This window comes from Typopeltis vanoorti, chromosome 1 (assembly GCF_054136105.1).
Source record: "Typopeltis vanoorti isolate ZY-2024b chromosome 1, IOZ_Tvanoo_1.0, whole genome shotgun sequence".
Lineage (NCBI taxonomy): Eukaryota > Metazoa > Arthropoda > Arachnida > Uropygi > Thelyphonidae > Typopeltis > Typopeltis vanoorti.
In genome coordinates this window covers 128,285,195-128,305,346 of record NC_143549.1, presented here as the reverse complement: position 1 = coordinate 128,305,346, position 20,152 = coordinate 128,285,195, and the positions used below count along the sequence as shown (strand labels likewise).

General features: G+C 36.3%; 1 protein-coding gene across 2 annotated transcripts in view; it reads right to left on the bottom strand.

Annotated features, from left to right (window-relative positions):
• Positions 1 to 17,520, bottom strand: part of DCTN4-p62 (dynactin subunit 4) — a 159,260-nt gene extending 141,740 nt beyond the window's left edge. Inside the window, exons 1-2 of one of the 2 annotated variants that reach the window (XM_090399205.1) lie at positions 17,206 to 17,520; positions 5,476 to 5,546 (exon numbers count right to left, since the gene is read on the bottom strand). In XM_090399205.1, coding sequence (XP_090255331.1) covers positions 5,476 to 5,546; positions 17,206 to 17,346 — 212 coding nt within the window. In that variant the 5' untranslated portion in view covers positions 17,347 to 17,520. The remainder of the gene's footprint in view (positions 1 to 5,475; positions 5,547 to 17,205) is intronic. The other variant, XM_090399212.1, reaches the window with a different exon arrangement.
• Positions 17,521 to 20,152: the final 2,632 nt, after the last annotated feature.

Genomic DNA, 20,152 nt, shown 5'->3' with positions numbered 1-20,152 from the left:
AGTCAGCTTGTGCTCTTAGAGAACATAGAGACAAATACAAGAATGCTAAACACTGTGTAAAACTAGCTAAACAAAAGTCATGGGAGGACTTTGGCAAGAACATAGAAAATAAATATAAAGAAGGTGGTAAGATATTCTGGAGGTTGTTGAAGAAGCTTAGAAATGGAGGAAACAGTGCTGTAAAAGGAGTTAGAGATGATAAATGTGACATGAAAATGGGAGAAAAAGATATCCTTCAAGTATGAAGAAATTACTTCGAAAAATTGCTAAATAAAACAAGCAGTGATAGCGCAGTGGCAAAAAACACTCAACAGGCATACAATCAGGAATATATATCCATACTTGAAGTAGAAAAAGCCATCAAAGGCTTGAAATGTGGAAAGGCAGCAGGAGTAGATGATATTTGACCAGAAATGCTGAAGTATGGTGGTATAAGAGTCTTACAGTGGCTGCACTGCATAGTTCAGAAGACCTGGACAGAGGGACGAATTCCCAATGATTGGAGTAGAGCTTTCATAGTACCCATATATAAAAAGGGAAATAAAACTGAATGTGAGAATTACAGAGGTATATCTCTACTGAGTGTTCCTGGTAAGATATATATACAAGTATACCTGAGAAACGGTTGAGAAGAATTGTGGAAGAAAAGCTTGGTGAAGAACAAGCTGGATTCAGGTCAAATACAGGCTGTCAGGATCAGATCTTCACTTTATGACAAATAGTGGAGAAATCATGGGAATATAACAAAGATCTGTATTTAAGCTTTGTCGATTTGAAAAAGACATATGACAAGGTGCCAAGAGAGAAGCTATTCAATACACTACAGTTATATGGTGTCAATGGGGCATTATATCAAGCAATACTTAGTCTTTATTTGAGTTGTAGGTCAGCAGTTAAAATTGAAGGAATTACAGGAAGATGGTTTAATGTTAAATTTGGTGAGAGACAAGGATGTACATTATCCTCTCTGTTATTCATTATCTATATGGATCACATTATGAAGGAAAGTGGTATTAAACATGATATCAATATTGGAGATGTTAATGTCAGCTCTTTGCTTTATGCGGACAATGTTATACTTCTAAATAAATCTGCTACATGTCTGCAAGATTCACTAACTAAATTGAATAACTGTTGTAATAGATATGGTATGAAAGTCAGCAATAAAAAGACAAAGACAATGAAAATAGGCAGAATCAATGAAAATGTCAACTGTGTTGTGAATGGAGAACCGGTGGAAACAAGTAAAACATTTCAGCTACTTAGGCACGATTTTTAGTGAAGATGGTAAATTAAATATGGAAATAGACAACAGAAACAACACAGCTGGTATGGTGGGAAGTCAATTGAATAAATTCATATGGAATAAGAGAGAAATTAGTTGGAACACTAAATTAGCTATATACAAGACAGTGTTCAAACCACTTTTAACTTATGGATCTGAGAGCTGGGTCAAGTAAAACACTTGACCAAAGACTAGAGATAGAGACCACAGATATAAGAGTCCTGAGAAAGATTATAGGCGTGAACAGATGGCATCAATGGCAATATCATATTAAAAACGAGGATATTAGGAAAGAACGTGACATTGTCAGCATCCAGGAATGCGTTAGCAGAGCTAATCTCAGATGGTATGGTCACGTATACAGAATGGGCCAGGAAAGATTAGCAAAACAAATGTTCTCTGCCAAGTTGGCAGGAAAATGACCCAGAGGAAGACCAAGATATAGGTGGATAGATAGGGTACAAAATGCCTTAGATGATAGAAATATAAGATCTGATAATGTTGGAGTCTTGACAAGTAACAGACTGATTTGGAGGAAAATTGTAGATAGGAAGTTAGTAATGATGTAAATTTTTCATGTAGTACTATCATATCCTGTACACCCCTTGAGGGTATATGGCAGGAATTTGATGATGATGATGAGAAAAATCATGATAACTTGGGGGGGGGGGATGTAAACACATGCAACATAAAAGTGGGCACTTAGGGGTGGTTTTCCATTTAATTTTTTGGAGTGAGAACAAGACACTTCGTGATAGCAAAATTCTTGGATATGGTTACAAAACATTGTTTAACTGATGCATTCAGACGACAAGCCATCGTAAGACTAGAGGCCAGCCAGAGGTAGCCAGATGGTTGCATGAGTCATTCCATGGTTCACAGACTGTGGAACCAATTCGAACAATCACAAACAGCACCCCAAAGACAATGAAGGAAGGCCACAGGCTACAACCTCAGTTGGGAGAGATTGGAGTGGATTACCAGGAGTGAGGCATAGTCAATCAAGGAATTAAGAACAGGTATGACAGGCAATGTGTGAATGTCATACCAGTTCTTAAACCTCCTACGATTAACTGATCACCATAGCATGGGTAATACCTCAAATAAGCCATGATTTGAGGTATTACCCATGCTGTTGGCTCTGTATAGGAACACTGATATCTGCTTTCACTGTGCACAGAAGGCTTCAAAGGTGGTCTATAAGCTAGCTGACTGATAATCAGCATGCCCTTATCCCCATACTACAGGAGAGAATGTTTGCAATAGGCCAGGATCCACATCAACTGGACTCAAGACCAATTGGGGTTGGTAGTACTGTTTATAGACAAGTCCTGATTTGCTGTACAAAGCAATACAAGGCATTCTCTGATCTGAGAGAAAACCAGGCACGTTATCATCCCTCTAATATATGTGAAAGGGACACTTATGATGAAAGTGGTGTGATGGTTTGGGGAGCTATTTCATTGAGTGGATGCACTAACCTGTATGTGCTTACTAGCAGAACCATAAATGCTGCAACTTATTGATCCATATGTTCATACTTATACAGGTGCAATAGGGGAACATTTATCCTGCATCATGATAATGCTTATCCTCATCGAGCAAAGCTCGTCAGATTACTGTACATATGGACTAGCCAGTAAGGTCTCTTGAACATATCTGAGATGCTCTAGATAGATGTGTTGATAGTTTCAAACCTCCTAGGGAAAAAAAAAAAAAAACACTTGAGGGACTTAAGAGAATTTTGTAGGAGCAATTGTTATTATTAACTGAGCTCCTGGACACCATTATAAACAGTATGAAAAACATCACTATGAGTGTTGTATTTAGCTGTGAAGGTTAATTAACTACATTTCTTATTTTGACTACTTGTTCTTGACCATTGTCTTCATGTACCCATTCACCTATTCATTTACAATTTTTGTGGACATTTCTTTTACATATCATACTACTTTTAATCAAATTGCATAAAAATTCATCATAGTTTTTTGAGATATCATGATTTTTCTCTCTGTTCCTTAATTTATGTAAACCAGTGTAATAAAACCTTTAAACATTATATGCTATATAGTAAATGCTAGATTCATCCCAAAATGGTGAAGGACATCAATATCAGGCTGTGTATAAGCAGCTAAGGTGTAAATATACATGACAAATGTAAAAAATTTACATTTGTACAAAGAATGGAAGGGAAATCAGAAGGAAGAGAATTACACTGCTGCACAAAGATGGAAGTCAAATTACTCTTCACAGCTTCATTTGTACAAAGAATGAAAGGGAAATCAGAAGGAAGAGAATTATACTGCTGCACAAAGGTGGAAGTCAAATTACTCTTCACAGCTTAGGCTAGTCCATACTAGCCTATAGCTGTAGGTGATATACTGAAATCAGGGGGTAATTAACAAGGAAGAAAATACAGGACTCTGGCGATGAGAATTTAAAGAGCAGCCTGCTGATTTTATCACAGTAAACTGGTACTCATTATCCTTTGTCATAATGTCAGCATATTTAAATCATCCCATATCATCAACCATCACTTATTTACTACTACTACTACCTGATTTGAGCATAGTCGGTTAACAAAAAAAGTATCCTTTTCCATTAGTATACTTATTGCAGGTAAAATTGACTCAGGAGAATGACTCAGTTAGTAAGGGAAACAAAAGTGCAGTATGAGCAGAAATTGGTAAACCAAGTGAAGAAAAATCCTAGAGTTTTTTTTAGAGATGTGGCAAGTAGTAATCAGTGAGGTATTCAGTGATCAATTTATAAGGGTGTTTCATCCTGATCAGGGTGAAATCATAAGGAATTTAAATGTAGAGGACATGAAAGGATGACTTAATTGTGAGTGAGCAGGAGATATTTGAGGAAATAAACTTGATGTCAATAAGGCGATAGGATTTTATGAAGTATCACCACGCATCATAAGGGAATGTTGCAGGGAAATGGCAGTAGCATTGGCATGCCTGTTTAATAAGAGTATTGCAATAGCACAGGTTCCAAGGAAGTGGAAGGAGGGTAAAACTGTTCCACTGCTTAAAAGTGGCAATAAGGCTGTAGCTTCAAATTATAGGCCAATCTGTATATATGGAGTTGTGGTGAAGGTACTGGAGGGATTGGTGAGAAGTAGGATACAGAAATGGGTTGAAAACAGCAGTATTCTCTGTGGTTATCAGCATGGGTTTGTACTATATATACTATAACAAGCTGACAAATACCTTGGACAGGAGAGATGCACATACAGTGATGTAAGTGAATTTTGACAAAGCTATTGATGGACTGCCACATGACAAGCTCTTATAAAGAGGTTATCATTATACGAGAATAAAACCGATGGACTGGATAACAGACTTCTGAGTTGGATCAGTGAATGGATGTCAGATAGGTATCAGAAAGTTGTATGTGTGTGTGGGTGGGGGGGAGGGGGGACAGTATCCCAAAAGAGAAGGTCACTAGCAGTGTATTGCAGGGATCAGTTTTGGGGCCATAGCTGTTTAATTTTTATGTTAATGATATTGGGATGGGTTTAACTAGTGATATACAGGTGTTTGCAGATGATGCAAAACTGCGGAGAGCATGGGCAGGTAAATGGAACTTTCAATTCAATGTTGCAAAGTGTAAGGTTTTCAGATTTGGTAAGCAATGATGGGATGCGAAACTTCACAAGTTGTGAAGATGTCACATCGGATAATGACAATGATGCAGAGGACCCTGATATGCAGAAACAGAGAGGTTATGATTATACGAGAATATTGGAAAGGGTCCAGAGAAGATTCACAAAGGTGGCCAGTGGTTGGTGAGTGGAATGCATTGCCCAAGTGTGTTGTAAATGTAGACACATTGAATCAGTTTATAGCACAGTTGGATGAGCATTGTATGCAATAGTGTGTATCTTCTACGATGAGTCTCTGACTTCGTGGAGGTCAGATGTTAATAATAATAAAAACCAACTGATATTTTAAATTTAAGGTGTCCACATAGACATTTATTTATTTATTTATTTACTGGCTATTTAAGTTAACTCTTACTACAATAAAGCCAATGAAACCAAAGAAATAGTTTATTATAGCAAATATTTGTTCTAGGAAATCACAAAAGCTTTGGTTCTACAAAAGGTTTTGGTCAGGATTAGTTTTTATAATAAGCATGTTACAGAGTTTAAATATTAAGAGAGGGGGAAAAAAAACTACCTATTCTTCTTGAGTCTTGCTTCTGGTGAAGGCATATATTCTAAACAGTTTGGGCAATAATGTGAATCAACCTAAAATGAAAGAATTTATTTACATGTATGTATAATAAAATTACAAAGACATGGGTAGGGATACACATTATCCTAGATGTTTTGAATCACCATTTAAAATTATGATTAAAAAGTTTATTCAGCAATATGCAGTACTGATATAAAAAAGGATGTTTTAAGTTTTATTCAAGTTCCAAAAACTCTTTAAAAAAATCCTCACATGCAAAATAAATTACTTTATTCCTAAAATGACCCCTCTGCAACTCAGTCAGTTCTATAATGACCTTTGGTTGAAACGATCCCTGGGTCAAATCCAATCTAAGATGCAAAGAACTTTTATAAGAGTTTTTCATCAACTGAAGGCAAGTTTGTAATTGCCGAAAAGAAATGGCACAATCCGCCACCACACACACATCCACACACACAAAACAGGCAGCTAGCCAGAAGAAAGAACACATGCAATTCGTGGAAATGAAAGTTTACTTGCTTTTTCTTTTCTGTATTATAAACATATATATACGTATATAAATAATGGTCCGCATACTCGCTTTTTTTTTTTTCTGTATTATAAACATGTATAAATAATGGTCCGCACGGCTAGCCTAGTGGCTTTGCACTTCGCAACCATATGCCTGGGGAAGGAGTGTCCCAGGCTCGATTCCCGTCGAAGACATGAGGAACTTGAGGATCTTCCTCAGCCATAGCCAAGTTACCCAGTCTTGGGCACGGGCAGTAGGGTTTTTCCCACCAGCTTATCTGCCATTTTTTATCCCACAAGCAGGCAAACCGGCCCTGTTAACATACACTTCTACAGTCAAAAATATATCCCCCCCAGCAGCAGCAGCGACAGGTCGGTTGGGAGTGGTAATAACAAAGGTCGCATCTCAGTAACACGCGGACCCTGCATAGGAAGTGGGGAATAACGCATAGTGAAAGAAGAAGATACATATATAAATAATGAATTGTATACAGATATGTTTCTAAATACAAACTCCAACAATTTTCAAATTTGGTACTATCATCATAAGAGGCATCAACAAAGAAGTGGAAATAGCAGACGAAGAATTGGAGAAGTACCAGGCTAACACAGCTGGTGTTACCAAAACAAAGACAAAAACAGGTGACATTCTTTTAAATAACAAATACAAGATGTTATATTCAAGCAATAGCAATCAGACATAGGAAGGGGTAACTACAGTATTCAATATTAAATACAAGGATAATAATCTTATGACAGGCAACATTAAGTAGTTATGTAGGCAAACATAAAAATGGAGAACTGGACAATGAAAGTTATTTGTGCATATGGGTTCCAGAGAAGTTTCTGCAAAGGAAAAAGGGAAGGAATTTTTCATGCAATTAGACAAGAGCTAACTGGAAAAAAAAAGTCCTTGTTGACATAAATGTACAGCATAGTAAGAAAATTATTAGAACCATTAATAGAAGGTGGCAACCAAAACAGACAACAATTAAAGACGAAAAAGGCAAAGTATTTGAATAAAGATAAAACTGTACAGCAGTGGACAAGCCACTGTAGTGAGTTACATGAATAAAACTAGATTTAGATAGTGCTGGGAAACTGACTGAAGAATTGAAGCAGATATCACCACTGGGTAATGAGTATATGGACATTTTAAGAGGAGAGGTAGAAAAAGCAATAGGATGGCTAAAACACAACAAGAGCCTTGGTAATGATAACATCACTGGAGAAATGATTAAATATGGTGGCAAAAGTATGGTTACAGAGATGCACCAACTATGTAATATGGTATGGAAAGAAGGAAAAATGCCAGAGGAGTGGGTGAAATCGATATTAGTGACATTATACAAGAAATGAATAAGCTAGAATGTAAAAATTATAGAACCATTGCCTTGGCAAATCATCTTGGTAAGGTGGTGATGATGATATTGACAGAAAGATTGAGAACACAATTGGAAGCATACCTTGCAGACGAGCAAGCAGGATTTAGGAAAGATACAACTACAATTCAACAGATTTTGACAATGCAGTTAATAGCAAAGAAAGTTAGGAGAAAAAACAAAAACATATATGCTTGCTTTGTTCATTTTCAGAAGGCATTTGACAGTATCAAACAGAAAGTGACAGACAGTAGTGCTAGAATCCTATGGAATTGACAAAAACCTAATGGCTATATTAAAAGATGTTTATAAGAATGCAGTTGCAGCAGTTAGAATAGGTGATGATTTGGAGAAATGGTTTAAAACAAGCAGAGGTACTAGACAGAGGACCCAATTTGCCAAGCATTTTCATTGCACATTTAGAAAGATAAATGGATAAAATGAAGGAAGATGCAAAAGGAATATCAGTGCATGGGATGAGAATTAACAATCTGATGTTTGCAGATGACATTGTTATTACTGAAGATCAGCCTGCAAACAAAACTAAGAGTACTGGAAACATGCATCTTCAGCAGTGTACTGTATGGATCTGAAACATGGGTAATAAATAAGGAATCAAGAAAAAGAATTTTGGCATTTGAAAGAACTTGTTACAGAAAGATTCTAAGAATAGGATAGGTACAGAAAGTCACAAATGACGAACTCTATTGGAAGATACAACCAAAGGAGAATCTAATGCAGAAGATTATAAAACACAAGCTGCAATTATTTGGACACATCTGCAGAATGAGTGAGGACCCGAAGATAAAGATATTCATGTTTGGTATTATGGATGGTGTAAACAGAAGAGGTAGACAACATAAAGGACTCGTGCGGAATGGGTATACAGAAACTGCAACAGTGTGCACTGGACAAAGAAAGGTGTAAGAAGATAGTGGAGGAGGCATTGGACACCAATGGGCAGTGAGCCCATGGTTCGTGATAATGATGATAGTAAGAATTGAAACATATCCCAATATATAAAAATGTTTGGGAAAATCTGGAGAAAAGAGCAAAGTTAATAATAATGGTAAATAGCCACTGGATTTCTATTCACGGCATGGACTAGTCATTGCTAATGCCATGTTCAAATATGAAGATATGAAAAAATTCACATGAAAAGAAGAATTATGTTTTCACTAACTATGTTGTTGTTGATAATGAAATCTTCAAGCTGGTTCATGACACAAGCACGCAAGGGGTTTGAACTAGATCACCATTTAGTTCTGTAGAAGATAAAACTGAATATCATATTGAAAAGAGTATAAGAAACTTAAAATGATTACAGTTGAGCAGTTTACAGGGATGAACCATAGACTCAATTATATAAATATTATTCAAGAAGAAATGAGTGTATTTGAAGACGAGAACCAAACCTTGGAGACTCACTAGCAAAATTGGAAGGAAATACTGACCTTCAGCAGGGAGGCATATGATGAAGTTATTTGAAAGGATAGAAAAAAAAATTAGAACTGCATGGTGGACTCAAGAAAGTAAAGAGGCAGTCATGAAAAGAAGAGAGCACATCAAAAGTTCCAAGCAAATAAATCAACATGAGCTCTGAAAGAATACAGAGAAAAATTTGAGAGAGGGAGAGAGAGAGAGAGAGGGGAGGCAAGAGTGAAAGCAGCTAAACAATTCATGGAAAGACTTTGGTAAGAAGATAAACATCGGGAAGACAAAATGTTCTGGGGCTACTGAAAAAAGCCTAGAAATAGAGGAAAGAATACTTACTGTAAAATGAATTGCATATGATTAAGGTGATAATAAAACTGAAGATATTCTGGATATCAGATATAATTGTTTTAAAAGATTGCTAATTGAGATGAGAAGTGACAAAAGAGTGGTAGAAAATATTCAACAGGAGTGCATATTAACACAAGCAGTAGAAAAAGCCATCAAAAAACTTATTCTTATACAGTACCCATTTTTCATCACCAGTTACGACTTGTTCCAAAAAGGGGTTATTTTGTTGTCTGGTCAGCAATGAATTGCAAATCACCCATCTCTGTGCTTGATTGTTTTCTGACAGTTCATGCAGTACCCATACACCCTGTTTAAGAACCTTGCTACTCTTATGTAAGTGCTCTTGGACAGTTGACTATGATGAATTAAGTTTCTCTGCTAATTCTTGTATGGTTTGTTTTGGATCTGATTTAACGAGACTCTTAAGAGCATCGTCATCTAGAGCAAGAGGTCTTCCAGATTGAGGACAATCAGATAGATCAAAATTTTTTTCTGCAAATCTCCTAAACCATCGCTGACATTTGTAACCTTCAATACGTCTCCATAAGTTGAGCAAATGATTTTGGTAGCCTTGGTAGCATTCTTTTCTTGGTGAAACAAAAACAGCATACAATGACGTAAATGATGCTCTTCAACTTTAAAGTCCGCCATATTAAAAAATAATAATCTAAAATTTAAAAAAAAACAGATTTTTTAAATAGTAATGCTAATATTTAAATAAAAATCAAATTTAATAATAATCATCATCATCATCAAATTCCTGCCATGTACCCTCAAGGGGTGTACAGGATATGATAGTACTACATGAAAAAATTACATCATTACTAACTTACTATCTACAATTTTCCTCCAAATCAGTCTGTTACTTGTCAAGACTCCAACATTATCAGATCTTATATTTCTATCGTCTAAGGCACTTTGTACCGTATCAATCCACCTATATCTTGGTCTTCCTCTGGGTCGTTTTCCTGCCAACCTGGCAGAGAACACTTGTTTTGCTAATCTTTCCTCTCCCATTCTATTTAAGTGACCATACCATCTGAGATTAGCTCTGCTAACGCATTCCTGGATGCTGACAATGTCAAGTTCTTTCCTAATATCTTCATTTTTAATATGATATTGCCATTGATGCCATCTGTTCACGCCTCTAATCTTTCTCAGGACTCTCATATCTGCGGTCTCTAGTCTTTGGTCAAGTGTTTTACTTCTGACCCAGCTCTCAGATCCATAAGTTAAAATTGGTTTGAACACAGTCTTGTATACAGCTAATTTAGTGTTCAGACTAATTTCTTTCTTATTCCATATGAATTTATTCAACTGACTTCCCACGATACCAGCTTTGCTGATTCTGTTGTCAATTTCTATATTTAGTTTACCATCTTCAGTAAAAATTGTGCCTAAGTAGCTGAAATGTTTTACTTGTTCCACAGGTTCTCCATTCACAACACAGTTGACATTTTCAATGATTCTGCCTATTTTCATTGTCTTTGTCTTTTTATTGCTGACCTTCATACCATATCTATTACAACAGCTATTCAATTTAGTCAGAGAATCTTGCAGACTTGTAGCGGATTTATTTAGAAGTATAACATCATCCGCATAAAGCAAAGAGCTGACATTAACATCTCCAATTTTGATATCAGGTTTAATACCATATTCCTTCATAATGTGATCCATATAGATAATGAATAACAGAGGGGATAACGTACATCCTTGTCTCACACCAGATTTAACATTAAACCATCTTCCTGTACTTCCTTCAATTCTAACTGCTGACTCACAACTCAAATAAAGACTAAATTTAATAATTTATGTGTTATTTAAATCGGCTAAAAATGACCTATTAAAAATAATTGATTACTTTCCAATTCCCCTTATAGAAAGGCACCACCTAGGCATTGTTAGCATTCAGGAAATATGTGAGCAAAGCTAATCAAAGATGATATGGTCACTTCATCAGAATGGGAGAGGAATAAGCAAAAGCAAGTATTTTTTCCCAGGATGGCAAGAAAAAAGACCTACAGGAAGACCAAGATCTAGAGGACTAACACAGAAGTGCCTTAAAAGTTTGAAATATAAGATCTGATGATATTGGAGTCCTGAAAGATAACATTAATTTGGAGGAAAATTGTTGACAGGAAGTTAGTAATAGTAATATATATTTTGAAAACAATTTACATACATATAGGAAATTAGAATTTAATATAAACTCATATTTTGCCCACTGCAACAACAGCATAATTCAGAATGAGTTATATAGCATGAGTACATTTCCTCACGTCTCAGTCACAGCTGAATGAAGTGGACAGTGCACTATCACAGTTCAAGAGAATCAAGCATAGCTCCATAATTTAACTACAATTGATATAAAAATGAACAGTTTATGATGATTACTTGCTAAAACATTGAGAAAGGCATTCAGCCCAATCAGTTAAGATTAGGGCAATGATGCAGGGTTTTGCAAGTTTCATCAAACAGAACAATATTAAAATATTGTGGAATATCAAATTTAATCTACTGTAGTGCAAAATTCTGCTTTGACACTAGTGTTTATAAGTTTATAAGTCTAGTGTTTATAAGTATGGGAAGCAAAGTCAATTTATCCATCTATTTCTGTCCTCTGAAACAGCCTCCTGCATGTGTTTCCCAACAATTTCAACCAACAGCTCTTTAACGACACTGATGTGTTATAGGTTCTTGTATCTCTTGGGTGGGATGAGAGGTGTGTGTGGCTAAGAGTTTATAAGGCATAACATTAGGATAAGATGATAACAGTGGCAGCTTGTACATAGACACTGCGGCACCCCAAAGGAAAAAAACAAAAAAAATTAAATTTTGTTTGTGTTTATAAATAATAACGATGCTTACAACATTATATAAATGCAATACAAACATGTTAAAGGTTACAGCTTATGTTTCAACATTGATTGAATAGTTAATAATTGGAAATGTTTGATTAACGCTTTGGATTACAAAACAAATGCACTGTGATCTAATGCTGTGTCTGAATTATCACGTTTCGTCAGTTTCGGCTAGACTCGCGGATATTTGTTTGCACTTGTCACTGCACGTAACAAGTGAATCCAACACTGCTCGTTGAGTAGTGTTGCTACAGATAAATTGCATGCGTTATTTCTGTGAGATATGAAACTTTTATTATTGGTATGTGTTCACTGTGAGGGTGAAATATTTTTAGCAAAAGTTTAAGGCAAAAATAGAAGAATGGATTTTATTTTCAAATATTTTTAATAAAGCAAACTGTTTAATATATAAATTTACTTATTAATAAATTGGTTACTGATTAGAAAAAAATTAATTATTTTTCTTATTTTGTATATGCAGCATCCCACTTAAATTTTCACAGGTCACCCAGTGGTGACCTGTGAAAATTGACCTGCATCCATTATTTTAATTGACAACATGCTATTTCATCCTAATTGCACAGGATCTCTTCAGGTGTAAACAAACTAGTAGACAAAACAGTAAGGACTAACAAAAGTGGCTACTATTATAGAAGAGACTGATGTTAATTTAAAATATTTCTAACTGCATGTTGCCTGTGTTTATGCATTTATGTACACGTGTTTGGCTAATGAAGGCCAGGATGTATTCTGACAAGTTGATATATGGCTTAATATTTAGATGTTAAGGCTCTAATGCCAAATACTCCCCAATTTTTTTCTCTGAAAAGGTGTAATAGTTCCGATTTATCTCATAACAACTGATGTCTTGTTTGCAAAGTGTCTTGTGGGTTAGCTGAAGAGAGTACATGCGATGACAAAGCTGAGACTTCATTCCTATGGTAATCAATATTTCGAACGTGTTCTTCAATGTTGTTCAATTAATTTTGTGAGCTATGTCGAGGTTTTGTGAATCAGAGTGGTCAACTCATCTTGATGAAAGGGATAAATACTACTTTGATTTTATATTCCTTAAGTATTTTTGCCTTTACATGATATATATATATATATATATATATATATATATATATATATACACGATTAATCTATAATTTAAAGCCTCAGTCTTATCACCTCCATTATGAAGTAGAACACTTCTGCCCTCTTTCCGCTTCTTTAGTAGTGAACGACACAATGTAAGATTCATGTTAAACAAGTATCAAGGTGGCTGTTAAGTCTCTGGAACAGTCCTTCAAAACACACAGTGATATATCATCAGGTCCTAATGTCTTTTAAATTTATTTTTTACAGCTCAGAAACACTGCTCTATAAACCAAACATGAACATTTTTGAGCCACTTCAGTCCTCCAATAAGTGAGGCAGTGGGCTCACACCAGGTGATGAAATTCATCTTTCACCTAAACATAATCACAAATATCCATGCCCACAGCCTGTTAGCTGGAGAGTAGGTACACTAACTACTCGGCCAACCAGGCCAGCAAGCAGTTTCAAGAGCTTTTCATAATACCAGCCTTGTAGTTCCACATATACAGAGGTCATCATATAGCTGGCCACTACTCAAGTGACAACTTCATAGTCATTCCCATCAACTTGGAAGAGAGAGATTCAACACCACACCATTCATAATAAATCTTGAGATGAGAATCAGTTCCAAGACCTTTGCATCTCCCTTTGTTACATACTGCCTATGGTAGCTGTTCCTCAAAATCATGAGAAATTCATTCTCTTCCCTCTCCCCCCCACCTCCAGATGGCATCTCTTTATTCCAGTCAATATCAGTATAATTAAAATTGTCCATAATGATTACTCTTCTTATTGCTACAATAATTTGTCTATACCTTTCCTTATTAATGCACTCCACATACAGATATACAGCAACATCCAACTTAATATTTTATCCTGTCCACTTCTACTTTACACCATACTGCCGGTATTTGTCTCTTGCATGGATATTAGTCCTCTCCTATCAATGGTATTCTGTCTTTCTTTCTTTCTTTATGCCCGTTCTATATTCACAAAATATGTTACTTTTCTCCATTTATAATACCATCAGGATGAGGTTCTCATCCAACCACATCCCACTTATTCAAATTTTGGTTCCCTTATTTCTAATATTTCCTATGAGCATCATAAAAAATATATCGCAGGTGTGACTTCTCCTTGGCCATTCCTCTCTATCCTACTCACTCCATAGTTTTCTCCAGATGCAAATGCTCCCCTTGCATCCTATTCCTTTGTCTGCTCACATATTCACTTCTGCATCCAGCATCTGCTCTTCCTAAAAAAAAAGTCTCTCTTTTCACCCTGACCTCCCCATTTGTCTGTTTGCATTCTTTTATAATAAATCTTGAGATGAAAATCAGTTCCAAGACCTTTGCATCTCCCTTTGTTACATACTGCCTATGGTAGCTGTTCCTCAAAATCATGAGAAATTCATTCTCTTCCCTCTCCCTCCCACCTCCAGATGGCATCTCTTTATTCCAGTCAATATCAGTATAATTAAAATTGTCACACTAATCTCTCCATTCACAAGTGCAGCTTCAATCTCTTGCTCTGCTCTAACACATCATATTTTAGTTTTTCATATCTATTTACTGCAGTCATTACTCCCCCCTTGCAACAACTACTCCATTTAACTCACAGCAAAGCAAAACCATTTAAATGCAGTCCATAATGCTCACATTCATTCCACATGTTCAGAAACTGCACTCCTCACACAGCTTTGAAAACACATTATTCACAATAACTGCTCAGAGTCTCAATGCAATGTGATACCTGGTCAACATACTGACTACCTTTACCTCGACACAGTTACTTTTCGCTCTCTTCACAGTCTTCTGATATCTATTCTCACATTCTCCTTCTTCCTAACTAAATTGTTTGATCCTAATACCACTACAAACTCTTTTGCTCACTTGCCATACCTTCTTATGTCCAATATCTCAATCACTCTGCTTATTATTCCTCCAGAAGAATAAACCTTGTGTACCTTCTCACTCACCTAATAGTGCCTCCATAGTGCAATTGGAGGTACTATTAGCATGCTCTTCAGCTGGAAAATGCCTGAGTGTGATTCTCATCATGCTGAGAGGAATCTTTATATGGGATTTTTAAGTTGAAGGTGAGTTAGCTGATCTCATACAGAGTTTGCAGGGTTTATTCTCCCAAAAACTTAGGTTTTTCATCCTGTGTACAGGCAAATCAGCATGTGTGCACACACAATTCAGACAGGGAATACTGTTGTTGATGGTGATGAGCAGTAGATGGCATTAATTGTGGTTGTGTGTAGTGTGAAAATTAAGTAGTAAGGGAGACAGTATGCAATGGAGTGAAGTAGAGTACCCCACAATGAGTCCTTGGAGGTGTCAGGTAAAAATAACTGAATCTCCACAAAGAGTCACTGATGAATCATGTTCCCTCTTTCACATGGCTACGTTCCATTCCATTTTTCCACACTATTTTATTCAATTTCTACAATTCTTGTTTTACTTTGAATGTACTTCATCTCGTCCATCTTTCCAAATGCACTTTCAAGTCTTGAAAACCTATGCTCTCCGCACTACATTTTATCCTTCGTGAAATTTTATTTTATCCTCCATAATGCTTACATTCATCCCACATGTTCTGAAACCGCACTCCTTTCTCCTCACACAGCTTTGAAAACACATTATTCACAGTGCAGAGCATACTGATATATAGCACTTACAAAATGATTTGAATAAGCTTTGACAATGGGCAAATGACAGTGGCTATAGTTCGCCCACAGTCTGTAGATCTATGCTTGGTGTCATGCCAAGAATAGTCGATTCATGCTGAAGGGGAGAAAGAAATGAAGGGCGTACGAAATGGTCGCCAACACGCAAAATCACATGCTTTATAGGTAAAATTTTCCAACTGTTATACAAGCAACACAGTTAACTACAATGATCATAAAAGAGAAGTTAATTTTCCAACATGTAATAATAAATAGCTCATCCCACAATACAGACTGATTACCCTATTATAGGAATTTAATTGGGTGTACTATATATATTCAATTTTAGTAATGTAAAATTATGCATATTGGCATGATTAGATTTCCAATGGCATATTATATTAGCAGGATTATGTTATAAGAAATTTATAAGGCTAGGGATATTGGAGTTATGGTGGATAGGGAACTGAAGTTCAAAAGTCATATAAAAAAAATTGCAAATGCATTTCAGGATAACTGCAATGTTCAAATGAACATTAGTATGAAAGGATATAAGGAGTCTTTCTGCCTCTTTACAAAATCTTGGTTGACCACACCAGGACTACTGTACACAGCTTTGGTCTCCTTGATTCAGAGATGTGGAAAGGGTGCAAAGAAGAGTAACAAAGATGATATTAGGATTATGGAATGTAGTTAACAGTAGAAAGGGATGCATGATAGAGGTCTTAAACTTCTAAAAGGATGCTATATTTTATTGGCTGATGAAACTTTTTTTTTTTATTTTTTACATGGTAGGTGAAAAGTGAGCATCTATAAAAGTTGTTGGTGCAGTTAAGAACGTAGTAAGAGTTAGTTTTTTTTTTTTCTCTCAAAGAAGTTTGCCTGTTGAAATAGTGGTACATCCAGTGTGAATGAGTTTAAGAGTGGGTATCAAAGGTTGGTCAATTAGTAGGGCCTCTGCTACCAATGGCTCGCAAAAAGTTAAGCAAGTTTGAGCGCAGTTAGTAGTTGGAAGGATCAATCGTTCGAAACTGTTTGCACATTCTCCCTCTCCGATGAGTCTTTGGACTCCCTGGAGGTGTCACATAATAATAATAACAACAGTTGGTGTGACTCATCTACGGCCTCCATGGATGAGTCCTTGATTCCTTGCAGGTCTCAGATGATGCTATATTTTATTGCATATATGATGATGTAAAAACTATCATAAAAGGTATTAAATATGAATATTTTCATAAATTCAGGAAGCAGGTTTAGGATAAGCAGGCAATCCAAAGGAAAATACATGCAGTTTAAAATAAAGCAGAGAACGGGCGGGGGGGGGGGAATGAAACCAGTGGCACCATTCGTAGAGATTCACTGAATCGAAAAATACATTCACTGAAACCGCAAATTTACCACTCCTTTTTAAATTCCTTACCTCGTGAGAAACGCAGTCACCACACCTGAGTTCTGAACAATGCCGACAGAAATATATTCTTGTTATCGGTCGCATGGATCCACAAGTACAAACATATTTTACTCTATCACGCAAAAATACAATATTACTATTATCACCCATTTCTAATACTTGGCGTGGATAGGACCTTCAAAGTTAAGAAATATATATATATATATATTATATACGTGTCACACGGTGAGGATATCCATTTGTACGAAATCTTCAAAATATAAAATCATACTGCAACATACACTACCCTATGACTCAACAACTCATAACTATTGAAGCGTAAGATTAAACATCATTTTCAGTAGCACAAGTGTCAGTTGCAAGAACCAACATTGTGTAACTGCCACCTAGTGCTTCTGCAACTTCAGTAATTGAAAATAATCCAATATAAATTTTCTAACGCCTTTCCTTCTCCAAATTGAGTAGACAGAGCTCCTTCAGCCCACATTAACTATTTGATGATCACTTGTAAGCCTTCCCCCAAACTTCGGCCTTGAATGTTAGTTGAGTGCCAGATTTATGCTAGTAGTGCAATGTCTGTTTTCAAATTTTTGAGCTGTGGAATTAAAAATCCGAATTTCCAGAAGAAAAAAACAGACGTTATTTGCGCCAAAAATTAACTAACTTGTGAAACCTAAAACAAAGCTCATACAGTCAGCTATTAGAATATTAAACATATAAATAGATCGATTTATACGTTTGCTCCTTTCGACTGGAAAAGGCCTAAGTTCGACTAAGTGATGAGAAGAATTTTTATATGCCGGCAAAGGTTGGTCGATTGGTAGAGCCTCTGCAACTAATGGCCCAGTTAAGTAAGTTTGAGCGCAGTTGGAAGGGGACCAATCGTTCGATGCTGTTGGCGCACTCTCCCTCGATGAGTCTTTGGACTCCCTGGAGGTGTTTAATGATAATAATATGTTTTTTGTTTTTTTTTCAATTGAAGGTAAGTTAGCCGATCTCACACTTAGGTAGCAGACAGGGGCGCGCCGGCCATGTGTGCAATGTGTGTGACGCATACAGGCGCCAAATAGGAGGAAATATTTAAAAAAAAAAAAAAGCATTTTTGAAGTGATTTTTTATTAAAGGGGGGGGGGATAGGGGCGCCAACTAAAGTTTTGCACACAGGCGCTGGACACTACTGGGGCTTCCCTGGTAGCAGATGTCTTTATGTGGGATGAAAAACTCGGGTTTTTCATTCCACATACAGACAAATCGGCCTTGAGAACACACACAATTTACAAACAAAAATACTAGTGGTGAGCAGTAGATGCTATTGGTGTAGATGATGATGGCAGCAGCGGTTCGCTGTAGCTGATAAAGTGGCAGAGACAAAGAGCTGTAGAGGAAGTGCCATCCCTTGATGTATCTTTGGACTTCTTGGAGGTGTCAATTACTACTACTACTACTAATAATAATTATTACATATAATTATAATTATACGTGGAGAAAAGGTGAAAAACGTGGACTTTTGCAAGTCGAGCAAACAGCAGAAAAAGAAAAGAAAGCATTGAATAATTACATTAAGATATGTATCAAGAAGACACAAATCGAAACTCACAGAGCAAAAGTACGGACTCTGGTAAGGAGAAAGAACTGCAAAAATACACTGATTTCCATAAATAAAGGAGAAATGAGACAAATCCTTATAGCTGAAAAACTGCATGATAAAATTTAATGCAATATGGTGAAAAGTAAAATTGAATGAGATGCAAAAGACCCACCCACAACAATTGTAAATGAATAGTTTAATTCAGTAACCAATGCGTACGTGAAGACAATCATCAAAATCAAGAGGTCAAAATCAGATTATCAAAGTAAATCAATAAGGAACATGGTTCCTTTTTCCCCTCACATAAATCCAGCATTCACAAGGATGTCTCTAACAGTTTATAATGGTGTTCAAAACCTCAGCTGGTAATTAAACCTATTGCTACTGCAAATTTCTACAAAGTCCTGTCAAGGTTTTGGGAACAAGAGTTAGGGACAGCAACACATCGACATATGCATGCTCAATAGGATTTCGATAATATCTTCTTAAAGATAGTGGTCCACCAGCTTCGCTCCATCGAGATGAGAATTATCATTGTGTAGGATAAATGTCTCCCCTACTACACCTGCACATGGATTAGCTCAGTGGATGTGGCGTTTGCACACCATGGCACTTTACCGCACGAAGGAAGGCTTTGTTTAGAATCTAGTCGTCGACTACAGGAAATTTTTTTAAGACTTTTTTCGACCGGTTCCCGAGTAAGTCGATATCTAGCATGGACAAGTAGGTTTTTTCTCTCTGAAACTCGGGTTTTCGTCCCGTAAACTCAAGAAGATCGACCGTAGAATCCACATTATTTCAGACATTAAATATATTGTGTTAGGGTTAGGGACCACGAGATGGTAGCACTTATTGAGCCATGTCTCTTTGTCTCTTCACTGCATACCGCTTAATTAGTGATAGCCTTGGGCTAGCTATCTCTGATTGGCTGCCAGTGGAGATTGAACTGCCCACTCATTCTCCAAAAAGTTACATATGGCTAAACGGCCTTGCCTACTCCCTATATCGGAATAAAAAGGCATTAGCTGATTTTTTGAATTTTTTTTATTATTATATAAAAATATAAATAAACGTATTATTGTTTATTATTAGTAGTAGTATTAGTATTACTACTAATAATAAACAATAATACGCTTATTTATATTTTTATATAATAATAAAAAAAATTAAAAAAATAGTAGTAGTATTTTTTATTATTATCATATAATATCGAGGTCTGTGTAGCTCAGTGGAAGTGGCGCTTGCATCCTCTGTGCTTGGTTGCTCAAAGTCAGACTTAAGTTCAAGTCTAGTCGCCGACTGGAGGAATGTTTTCTAAGACTTTCTTCGACCGATTCCCGATTTAGTTGATCTCTGGCACGGGCATAG